At 33.9% G+C, this 13,257-nt stretch overlaps 1 protein-coding gene across 16 annotated transcripts in view; it reads left to right on the forward strand.

Annotated features, from left to right (window-relative positions):
• Nucleotides 1–13,257, forward strand: part of LOC123672919 (ankyrin-2-like) — a 178,751-nt gene that overhangs the window by 31,747 nt on the left and 133,747 nt on the right. Inside the window, exon 1 of one of the 16 annotated variants that reach the window (XM_045607282.1) lies at nucleotides 9,359–9,679. The exons of the other annotated variants lie outside the window; for them this stretch is intronic. Within the exon in view, the coding sequence (XP_045463238.1) occupies nucleotides 9,650–9,679 (30 nt within the window). The 5' untranslated portion in view covers nucleotides 9,359–9,649. Of the gene's footprint in view, nucleotides 1–9,358; nucleotides 9,680–13,257 lie in introns of those variants that run through there. 16 annotated transcript variants of the gene reach the window in all.

Below are 13,257 nucleotides of genomic sequence, written 5' to 3' on the forward strand. Positions count from 1 at the left end.
GTTCTTTAGTGTTTTTACATTTGGTCAATTATACAGTGTGTTCTGTCTACTAAAATTTTTAAAGGCCATTGTTTCAAAAGTGTTATAAATCGTCTTAGGGATTCACAATGAAAAAATGTGTTTGAATCCTTTTCGTCACCTCTGCATCATATACGGAGTGTTCTTGTCAAATGAAGGCAAAAGTTATACTTTCCATGTTCTCTACTGAAAAATCCATCCATTGGCAGATTCGAACTGTACAAATCCCTGACGTTACAAGAATAGAAAAAAAATCTTTTCAAAGCAGTTTTATGGACTGATTTATCATATTTCTCTTCCTTTCTCATGTCTTGACTTGAAATTAAAATGTTTGAAAAATGGTTTTCAGTAGGGAATATTTCGAATATAACTTCCTCCTTCAAAAGAGACACTCTGTATATTTTTTCGAATGTGATGTAGAATAAGATTCATATATATATTTAGATTGTAGATAGCTAAGGCGATTCGTTACCATTTCCGAATAATTGATCTTAAAAAATGTTAGTAGCTAGAACACACTGTATAATTGACTAAATGTAACAACACCAAAAATGAATGCATGTTAATGACTGCTCACATCTTAATTACTCAGAATAGTGAAGACTATCCAGGATAACGTTTAGTATTTTTCAACCATGAAAAATGAAGAACAAATGTGGTTTTCCAAGGTCTTCTAGCGTTTAAAATAACCTATAGAAAAACTTTTTGCCTATTGAACCTTTTTGGTTGGCATGGCTTGGACTGTAATATATCCAAAATTCAGCCAATTTGACTGGAGGCCACTTTCCATAATAATGTGTGCGCTATCCTTTGCAAAAAATTAGTGAACTTTCTGAAGTCTTCAGCTGTTTATTCTTTAGTGATTGCAGAAGTTTTTTAGGTGATAGGGGTGTTCGCTTCCATATTTAATTATTTTTGAAAGTTGATAGACGGAAATAATCACAATAAATACCTGTGTTTTTGCGACTCAAATGAAGTTCAGTGTATATAGGTACAGCAGATGGAATTGTAATTTCTATCAGTGGTTCCGATTGAACCCCATGAAAACTCATTGATTCTATCAGAATCTATATCATTGTAAACTATTGTTTAAGCTTCATAATGATTTAAATCATTATTTTAATGAAAAGACGAAAACCTGAGATTATAAAAGTAATCAAAACTATATCCGCCACTGTTGAAACTATAGCCTCATTACACGTCTATGGGTCTATGGTCAATAATGAAGAAAATGAGGAAAGTATCAGTGATCAGGAGATTTTGAACGCTCGTTAATACATGCAACAATTGCAGACAAGAGAACTAGATATATGATAGGTAATGTGGTCTCTGAATACGCGATTGGAGTCTGAATGAACGAACGCCGAAAGCTCATGCCAATGCTTTCCAATTTTTTCTTATTTTATGTTTTTAACGACGCTACACCATGACAAAATATTCCACCACACTTGAAAATTTTGACACGTAAAATTTAAATATATTAAATATATTGTCACTAAAATCTATTATTTTTTTCCACATTCTGCTTGAATTTTTATGATTCTGATAACATTATAAATAAGAAAATTTGCACCAAGCTTCGAATGGTTATCCAAAAATAAAAAAAAATTTCAATATTCTTCTTGAATTTTTATGGTTCAAATCAATACCCAAAATCTCAATTTCTTTGGTTCTGTAGGCTTGCATAAACGAAGTGTATTTTTCGATATTCTTCTAGAATTATTTGTGTTTCTGCTTAAGCGATCAATATGAAATTCTCCAAGAAACTTGAAATTTTCATTTTACATCCAAATCTGATGAGATATGATGAGTTTTCATAATCTCATCAGACCTTTGGTCGATTTTAGTATTTTTTTTTAAATTGTAGCTTGATTTCTTAGAAACATAACCGTTCATATGCCTTCCTAACAAATTCCCTTATTTGTTTTATACAGGGGCGAACAAAAAAAATGAGAAGTAAGCTTTTATTCAGAACACCCCGTTAATCGTTGATAATGTTTACGAACACTCAAACGTTGCCTTATATTTTCTGAACATTTCCTCTCTTTATTGAACCAAACATAATATTCTCAGAATCTTTAATTCATATTTTCTTTTTTGCACGATTTTTATTTAGTGTTGATGTTCAAAGGGATGCCGGGGGTTCAGTATTGTAAATAAAATTATAGAGATAAACCACGTCGGAGTAATAAATAGGACAATGACAATGTAATACGTATTAATTTTATTGAAACGTAGTTTCGGAATAATTCAGTCTGTGATTCAAAACAAGAGTCGAGGTTTTCTAAAAATAGAAATACAAACGCTAGATTCTGTTACTTTCACTTTGAATACCGAATGGATATAAAGTTAAGCACAATATAATCAATGATAACGATATAACATCCGTCAGTAGCTAATTACATCAACTGATTTTGGAGATTCGTTGATAACATACATTTAGGATTTGGAACATCATTCTATGGAGTATTACATGATTATAGGATATTCCTAATATTATGCGGAACTCACACAATAATTTTCGGCACAAAAATCATTTTCTGAAGAGTATGTCAACTAATTTATAAAAATATTTATACATGATAACAGGAAAAGAGCAATTCAAATTATTTGTTGTCTATTATATCCCCTATATTAAAAAATATCTCAGCTCAAATAGAACAGAATATTTATTGATTATTAATGACTGCAAAATTCACATAATAATTACAGAAATTTTTGAGAGTATTTTTTTGTATTGTATTCTGCGGAAATTGTAAGAAGAATTAACTATTTATAATCTAAATATGATGATAAATAGATGGGATAGAATACAAAAAATTTCATTTCGTTTTATCGTATCTTACAAGGTGTGATGGTAACTTTCAAACACAAAATGAATCGCTTCAACGTCTTGTAGAAAAACCCAAAGTTATATTTCAAATTTCCTTAGGAATGGAATTATATATTTTAGGACCAGTAATGCTTATGACCATCTGAAATAGTGTTGTATCGGCCTGAGGAGTTAGCAATTTTTCTTGTTGTTTTGTGTAGTAGCAATGTGAATTTGTATTGTGGTATTATGGATTCATTATAGAATTCTCAGAAAAAAGTTGAAGTATTGTCGGTTCCGAAGTTATTACTCGAGAATCAAAATTTGCGTCAATAATAATGATTTTTCATTTGACTTTCATAAGTACTACCCAGAACAATTATTCCATAAGGTAATACAAACTCGATAAGAATAAACAATATTTAATACAATAATTGAATGAAATTGTATTTGTTTTGATGAATAACCCTGACCAAGGCAAACTAAAATACCGGAGGGAGGTCATACTAAAAGAGAGTATATGCTTTTATTCAAATTCTGAATGCCTAATGACCAATGCTATAGTATAGTATTGGTATAGAATAGAATTAACTAATACTATAGTATTAGTTAAAACTATAACCAATACTATAGTATTGGTTAATATTAAAACCCATACTTATAGTATTGGTTAATATTATAACCAATACTATAGTATTGGATAATAGGATTCTCCATATGCACTTTATATATCTGTAGATATCGATATCGATAATTGTCCTAACCAGTACTATAGTATTGGAATAGAATAGAAATAACTAATACTATAGTATTGGTTAATAGGATTCTCCATGTGCAATTTATAGATCAGTAGATATCCATATGAAAATCTTAAAATTATCATTAATTCATTTTCAATGATGCAGTACTTACAAAGAATCAAAATGCAAAATAAATAATATCTTCTTCTTCTTCCACTTTGAATAGGACTATGTCCTGTGTTTTCTGCTTTCTGCCTGTTATTATGTTTCCTGGGACAACGAGTTCCAGCTCTCTTTCCAACGCTTTGGAGGGCGCCCTAATGGTCTGCGTGTACTGGGTTTTTGTGTTTCCGCCCATTTGGCTAGTCTCTCATCCGGCATCCTCTCCACGTGGTCTCTCCAGAACCTCCTGCGTGCTCTCACCCATCTGACGACATCCTGCACCTCCAGTTCTTCCCTTATGTCTGAACTCCTCACATGGTCTCTGAGTGTTATCCCTTTGATTGATCTTAGTATCCTCATTTCGGTTGTTCTCGCCATTCTCTTCGTTGTCGACGTTTCTGCCCTCGTTTCGGCGGCGTATGTGAGCACTGGTCTCACACACGCTTTGTATATGCGAGTTTTCGCTTTGTGACTCATGGTTTTGTTGTTCCAGACTATATCTCTGAGGCTGCCTCCTATCTTAGCTGCTTTGTGCGCCTGTGTTCGGACTTCTTCTACGATGCATCGTTCACTGGATACTGTCACTCCTAGGTAGATAAATCTTGACACTTGCTCCAGGATTTTTCCGTTAATTACTATCTTGCATATATGCAAGATATGCATATATAATATGATCTATAAAAGAGAGCATATTGTATTTGATTTCGATAAAATGAAATATACAGGGTGTTTCCTAAACATGCGCCAAAAATTCAGGGGGTTGTTCCTTGGACTATTCTAAGAATATTTTGTCCTTTGATGATTTTTGAAAAACCTATTTGTTTCAAAGATACAGGGCGAACAACATTTTTCATATTTTTAAAATTAATAATAGTTTAAATAAAAATGCGTACCGCACTGTGTTTACTAAGTAGGTACAATTTATTTTCAAATTTGTTTAACAACATTCCAATTACTAAAAACGGCCAGTTTTTTGACTAAAAATTGCTAATACATCACAAAACGAATTCAAATGAAAACCGTGTTTAATCTGTATTCCTTTACCATCTGCACTTATCAATTTTTAGTCAAAAAACTGGCCGTTTTTAGTAATTGGAATGTTGTTAAACAAATTTAAAAATAAATTGTACCTACTTAGTAAACACAGTGCAGTACGCATTTTTATTTAAACTATTATTAATTTTAAAAATATGAAAAATGTTGTTCGCCCTGTATCTTCGAAACAAAGAGGTTTTTCAAAAATCATCCAAGGACAAAACATGCTTAAAATAGTCCAAGGAACAACCCCCTGAATTTTTGCCGCATGTTTAGGAAACACCCTGTATAATTCTTTGAAAAATATACCATTTTCATACCAGTTCATAACAATTCACATCAAAACTCTGCAATCTTTATTTCCTTGTTGGAAATTCGAATCATACATATATGCATTTTTGGAAGCAGTGCCTACGCGTTCTATTCATATCTTTAATTCGAATTAAAACCAACGCTAGAACGCTACTGGAAGAGAAACATATCTCTATGGGACGACGCTCAAAGCATTCAGGGAGTCGTGGTAGTTGAATTCAATATAGATAGAGCAAACGAAGGCAATTGGAGTAACGTTTCTACATCGTGATATGGAAGTTTTTTGTAATCATTTTTTCAACTCCATTGTTCAATTGAATGGATCCAGTGATGAGGACTCATGCATCAGTTTCTTTTAAAAATATAGATTGTTTGGAAAATCATCCAGCGATACGAGTGATATAAGTTAATGAATTTTTCAAGTTACAAATAGAAGAGATCATTTAGTTTAAAACTCATGAAAAATATTGATATGAGTGATCACTGACTATTTCAACACTTGCGAGGTAAATGGTAGGAAATAACAAAATGAAATGAGCAATTTGAATTTATTCTAAACCTGAATATCTTTCCGAATATTTTATAACGGGTGTTTTTTTTTCGAGGTATATAACTTTAAGTTGTCATTACTGTTCGAGATGGCGACCGATTTAATAGCTGTCAAGTGATTTATTCTCAGTTTGGTTTGTCAATTCATCATGAATAGATTCACGCCTGAACAACGCTTGCAAATAGTGCAATTTCATTTCGAAAATAATGGTTCTGTGCGGAATACGTATCGCGCACTACGTCCATTTCATTTTGTTTAGCGATGAAGCGCACTTCTGGTTGAACAAACAAAACTGCCGCATTTGGAGTAAAGCTAATCCTCACGTGTATGTCGAAACACCGTTATATCCAGAAAAACTGACTGTATGGTGCGCTTTATGGGCTGGTGGAATCATTGGTCCATACTTCTTCAAAAACGATGATGGCCAGAACGTTACAGTCAATGGTGATCGGTATAGAGCCGTGATTACTAACTTTCTCATTCATGAATTGAACAATCATGATGTTGATGTCCAGGAGCTGTGGATCCAACAAGACGGCGCAACATGTCACACAGCTCGTGCCACAATCGATTTATTGAAAGGCACGTTTGGTGATCGCCTAATTTCACGTTTTGGACCTGTGAATTGGCCTCCAAGATCTTGTGATTTAACAGCGCTAGGCTACTTTCTGTGGGGCTATGTAAAGTCATTGATCTATGCGGATAAGCCACAAACCCTTGACCATTTGGAAGACAATATTCGCCGTGTTATTGCCGATATACGGCCACAAATGTTGGAAAAAGTAATCAAAAATTGGACGTCCAGATTGGACTACATCTGAGCTAGCCGTGGCGGTTATATGCCAGAAATCATATTAAAAATATAATGCCACAAGATTATCTTGCGGATAAATAAAAGAATTACTCAATACTTCAACCTTCCCAATAAGTCGCTTAACATAGTAAACATAAAGTTCAGTCATCATGAATTTTGTTAACTTGGCCCAACGTATTTTATAGTGTAGTTCATCATTCGGTCAATTTTTTGTTGACATATGATATACAGTTGTGAAACCTCATTGCAAATGTCCTATCTGAAGCACAACGAGAAGCTATGAATATTCAATTCATCTCAGGCATGTTGAGGATTTCTTGTGGATTTTGTACTGTAGCAGGATCTTTTGTCAACAACCTTTTTGAATAAAGACTCTTTGATTAGTTATTGAAAGCTTTTTAGGGTTTGAAAGGTTTGTCATTAAAGAATCGAAGGATACGAACCATGTGAAGGTTTTATATTCTATTGATAAATCAATCCAGAAGCACGAAATTTCAAATATTTGAGTCTAATTCGGTAAAAATTAATCTTTTTTATACAGGGTGTTCCTGAATTGGAGGTACAAACGAAGATGATAGATTCCTCGGATCATTAAAAGTTTAATAAGCACGTGCCGGAAACGCTTTGTTTTCGATAAACAGGGTGTCAAAGTTTTTTTTTCTAGAAGCACTTTACCTTCATACTACAACTAAATTTGGCAATTCCAGTTTAAAGTTTCCATGCTAGAATGATTTCTCAAAAATTTAATGTGATTTAATAATAAATAAATTCAATACCGACGCATTCACCATTTCGCATGCATAAGTTTTTATGTGAATTGCTTCCCAAAAAATGGGGAAATCACTGACGTGAAGTCAGGATACAAGGAATTCTGTAGACTGTAGAGCGCAATCAGTGTATGAATGAACGAGCTCTCAAAGGTTAATCTGATCGATAATCTACTTAGTTTTTATGACAAACTTTTAACACGAAATTTTGCGTGAAGCTTGACATTATTATTTTATCCAACATCACAACTCTGTGAATTTTGTGGAAGAATGTAATGGTAAATTTATTTTCGATATTTGTGATCGGTTTGTTAAACCTTATCGTTTGAAACCATTATTGGCTCAAAATTAGAATATCCGGTGAACGAGAGCTGAGAAGTGAGGAAGTGAAGTCAGAAGCATTAAAACGCTTGTTAATTCTTGCGCCAATTGCGCTCTTGGAGACCACATAACTGTATATAGGTATATACAGAGTGATTTACCGCGAAGGCATACTTAAGACGTTTATTGAAAACTAATCATAATTTCTTGCTGAAAATTTGTATATGTTTTTAGTTAATTCTACATATGAAAAGGGGGAGTTACTTAAGTAAACCCTTTAGGTACCTACCTATCTAAATTGAAAACTTTGAAAGTTATCGAAGAAAAACATGAACTAAGAAATAACTGAGTGGGGTAGTTTGTGACTCCCGGAAAACATAGACAGAAACTAATAATCGATGTTTCGATAATTAAATTTGACATTTCATGAATTGTAATTAATTCTCCGTTGACACAGAATACTCCACTCAGCTAGAAATTGCGGTTCTTACTTAGTTAATGTTTATCATTCAAACCACATATTAACATTGAAATACATTCGGCATAGGTCCGGTAACCAGAAAAAAAAATTAACAATAAACAGCAAATAAGGAAATAAATTAAAAATACCCCAAATATCCCCAAAATACTCTTCGCGATAATAAAAACTTTTCTCTATTTCAGTATCGTAATGAGTTCATTACAGTTTTAAAAACAGTGCTGTAATGAACTCATTACAGCATCGTTTTCAGTTATATTTTTCGTTTTGTAGTTGTCTACACTGACTTCTGCACCTGTCAAATTTCAAGACATTTCAATTGTCAATATAATATTATTTGGATATAGTGAAATGATTTTCAATATTATTCGCATTTTTCTCTTAATTCTGGTAGTGTTGAATCGATTTCGTCAGACATAATTCACGAATTTAATGCGTAATTATAAATTATTTCCAAATTCGAAACGTACAATTCATATTTAAACTCCGTAATCTGTCAATTTTCGTAACAGTCACACCAACTTTCAAGATACAATACAAAAGTCACTAGGATATATAATCCGAATTTTTCATTTAATTTCGACAATATTTTACAAAACTTGACTGAAATAGAGAAAATATCGTCTAATACTCGTTGCAGAAGGCAATTCCAACACTCATGCGTTCAAAAACTCGCTCCTTCGTAGCTCGTTTTCGAATTCCACATTCGTGTTGGAATAGGAGCCCATTCTGCAACTTGTTTTAGAATATACTATTCTTCAACAAATATTCCTCTACTGATTCTACTAATAGAGCGATGTGTACAGGGAAGGTGCGCTCAAAGATATAAATATTTCCTCCATGAATTTCAAGTATTCAATAGGATAAACAAAATTGGAAAATGATCTTGGTGCCAAGTGATTGCGTATCTAGTGAAGGACCTGTGTCAATATAGACACAATAAGGGTCGACAAGAACAACGATCGAACATAATTAAAATTCGAACATTCGTGCGAAAAACCATTCATTCTAACCCAAGCCACCTGTGGCAATACGATACGATCCAAACTCCCAACATCAATTCTCAATATCTGTCACACTAATGAATTAGGTTAGATAATTCCGCTGTATGTAAAATTTAATTTCGATGAATCCAGTTCTCATCACCGGCTCAAATTTCAGACTTGACATGTCACGGTCAAATATTCCCGAATAGGTGGGCCCTCCAAGGGTAGCGTACAGACGTTCGATCAGACGCGCCGTCGCGACGCTCGTATTGAGCGGTGACGCAACAAGGCGACGCCTAGGTCTCTCCGCTGTACCCTCATTTCTATTGCGCGATGTTTCAAAGTGTACCATTCTAACTGAAATAGGGCCAATTCACGGAACGAAACATGTTCTAATTTCCTGCATTGAAAAAACATTGTCGACTTGATTAAAATTGGCCTACCTTCTGGTGCAAACAAACATATAGTAGCAGGCTGTTGTTCACTCACGACCACCTCAACATCGGTTGGAGAATTGATTAGAATATATAGATAATAATGTTTCGTTTGGTTCGAACTTGTATATACCTGTTGATAGAAGATTGGGGCACATGTGCAGTATAGGTTTCTTCTGGCTGAAGATTATACGAATTATGAGGTCTCGTCTGATTGAGAATGTCGTCATGTCTTAAATTGTTTCGAATGGTATGTATCATGTCGATGTTGCACGTTATAGATGTTGTGACATAAATATGTTGTATAAAAACTTTTGGTCGTCGATGACCGTGCCTTTAGTGGAGTTGAATATGCTCCACATTTATAGAACCAGTATCCACAATACATAATTATAGATCCACAATTATAAGTTGTTCTACTTACTGCAGTTGAAAACATTCCTGATTCTTTTCATTTAATTTCTAAAATGTTGTCAGAACGCGTGTATATCAATGTTGGTGACTCAAGTAGGTATACAGGGTGTTTCCTAAACATGCGGCAAAAATTCAGGGGGTTGTTCCTTGGACTATTCTAAGAATATTTTGTCCTTTGATGATTTTTGAAAAACCTATTTGTTTCGAAGATATAGGGGAAACAAAATTTCAGATAATAACATTTTATTATGAAAAATTACATGAAAATTCAACTCAACCTACAAAAACTGTTGAAAATGACCACCTCTAGCCAGCATACAAGCATCCAATTTTCTCCTCATTGACTGCCGAACCCTTTCAAAAACACCAGGATCATTTCTTATTAAGTTACACCCAGCAATGATCCGTTTAATCTGTATTCCTTTACCATCTGCACTTATCAATTTTTAGTCAAAAAACTGGCCGTTTTTAGTAATTGGAATGTTGTTAAACAAATTTAAAAATAAATTGTACCTACTTAGTACTTACAGTGCGGTACGCATTTTTATTTAAACTATTATTAATTTTAAAAATATGAAAAATGTTGTTCGCCCTGTATCTTCGAAACAAAGAGGTTTTTCAAAAATCATCCAAGGACAAAACATGCTTAAAATAGTCCAAGGAACAACCCCTGAATTTTTGCCGCATGTTTAGGAAACACCCTGTATAGCATGATTAAACATTCCTATTATTTTGCCCATTTTTCGAAATGAGTGGACATAGTATGAGAATAGGTTTCGAAGTATACAATAATTCGAAATCTGTAATTATTTTCATCAATAGACTACGATAGAGAAAAGAATGAGAAGGTGAGAATCTTTTGCGAGCTTGTTCTAAATTGCGCCTCAATTTTCAATCGCTATAACAGAATACAATTATTGAATGAATGTGCAAAGAGAAAACATGAAAACATAATAAGGTAATACTCTAAACACAAAGTCATTTGTCACTTTTTTGGAACAATTTTCTTGAGGCATATATTAAAATAATTAATGCTTACTTTAAGGTTCTACTTTTTGTTATGTCATATAACATATGGAAATTATGGGGGAAAATTTCGCATTCGAATTTGTCTTTTCTGGATTAGATCGATCTTATTATTGGATTTGTATCTAATATGAATGTTGTCTCTTGTCGCCATGTTCAATGTTCTCTATTCCTATTATCCTTGGTTTCTGTGATATCTCTCAGAAGCTTAGAGCCTGTACAATACCCTCCGCAATATTCTAAAAAAATCGGAAGGTTCAAAGGTGAATTTTTAGTTAACATAACAATCGTTCATTGAATTCGTGGTGCTGTGGAAAAATTAGAGTGGAATTTCTGTGATTACAAGTAGCGCTTAGCTTGTACCATTTTTCTAATAAAAGGTGTTTCTTAGAGCTATAGAACTTTAAATTGCAATAAAACAACGATGGATTATTCGATTGACATGCATTTTATTTATCCCCAAGATAATCTTGTGGCATTACATTTTAAATATGATTTCTGGCATATGACCGCCACGGCTGGCTCGGATGTGGTCCAATCTGGACGTCCATTTTTCGATGACTTTTTCCAACATTTGTGGCCGTATATCGGCAATAACACGGCGAATGTTGTCTTCCAAATGGTCAAGGATTTGTGGCTTATCCGCATAGACCAATGACTTTACATAGTCCCACAGAAAGTAGTCTAGCGGTGTTAAATCACAAGATCTTGGAGGCCAATTCACAGGTCCAAAACGTGAAATTAGGCGGTCACCAAACGTGTCTTTCAATAAATCGATTGTGGCACGAGCTGTGTTACATGTTGCGCCGTCTTGTTGGAACCATAAAGCCCATAAAGCGCACCAAACAGTCAGTTTTTCTGGATGAACGGTGTTTCGACATACTCTTGAGGATTAGCGTCACTCCAAATGCGACAGTTTTGTTTGTTGACGTGGCTATTCAACCAGAAGTGCGCTTCATCGCCAATGGACGTAGTGCGCGATACGTATTCCGCACAGAACCATTCTTTTCGAAATAAAATTGCACTATTTGTAAGCGTTAGTCAGGCGTGAGTCTAATCATGATGAATTGCCAAACCAAACTGAGAATAAATCACTTGACAGCTGTTAAATCGGTCGCCATCTTGAACAGTACTGCCAACTTAAAGTTATATACCTCGAAAAAAACACCCTATATTTGTTTACATACTTCGAATTTGGAAACAAGCTAAGCGCTACTTGCAATCACAGGAATTCCACACTAATTTTTCCACAGCAATCAATAATAAACTACTTTCGACAGAACAAATGAAGATTTTGAAATGATGCCGTTGATTGGTTTGATCTTTGTATAGCGCCACATTAAGGAAGAAGAGGAAAAAGGGACCAATACCTTGCCGAGTCGCCAGAATTATCTTAAATAAAATGTAATCAGTGAATACACCAGTATTTTAGACATCTTATTTCCAGTTAAGATGGTGTCGTCACTGATTAATTTTTGTTTGAGGTAATTCTGGCGACTTGGCTCAGCATGGGTTCTTTTTTCTTTTCTTCCTTAAGGTGACGCTGAAGAATCAACCAATCAACGGCATCATTTCAAAATCATCATTTCTTCTGTCAAATGTAGTTTATTATTGATTCAATCTGAAAAGGGTATTAATAGAAAGACGACGTTTCAATATTTTCAAATTTGACTGAAGGAAAAAATATAACGGTGTTAAATCCGGAGATAATGGTGGCCACCGAATATTTCAATAATCTATCATAGATAGCCAGTTCGTTAAATTGTCGTGAGAAACTGTAACTTTTAATGATATTTATAGTTTGATAAGAAATATATATATATAATGTTATATAATTTTGGAAAGGAACAAATTAAGCGATTTCATTTACAAGAATTTTTATGGTTTACTCAAAAAAAACACAAGTTTCTATTATAACTTGAAAACTGATTACAATAAACAACAAATGACTATTGAAAAAAAGTGCCTGTAGAATGTTTTTGTTTCATGTTTGTAGCACCAGTAATAAAAAAATTGTGAGAAATTTCCATTTCAAGTCATTTCCGAATTTTTTCATTAAAGCTTGAAAACAGTTGAACGTATAAGGTTGCGGTTTTCACCAGATTAATTCTCTCAAAAATCGTACCCCAGAATGTGTCATTCATTTTTTCTAGCTCAGAGGACTTTTCCTCTGGGTGATCCCCCACTAAACAACAAATTTGGGACACCCGATACAGTATAAAACGGAAAAGAAGCAAGAGCAGAAAATTAAATCAGAATCTCGGTGAAATATCCATCTAACTCGAGTTGTCTCAGTGCACTTGTCTGGCTATTCTATGTTTGCCGAACGTATAAGAACATACGACTAGGGAGTGCAAAGCACCTTGCAGTATATGACGTAGTGCATAA

The sequence above is a fragment of the Harmonia axyridis genome, chromosome 2 (assembly GCF_914767665.1).
Source record: "Harmonia axyridis chromosome 2, icHarAxyr1.1, whole genome shotgun sequence".
In the NCBI taxonomy this organism is placed as follows: Eukaryota; Metazoa; Arthropoda; class Insecta; order Coleoptera; family Coccinellidae; genus Harmonia; species Harmonia axyridis.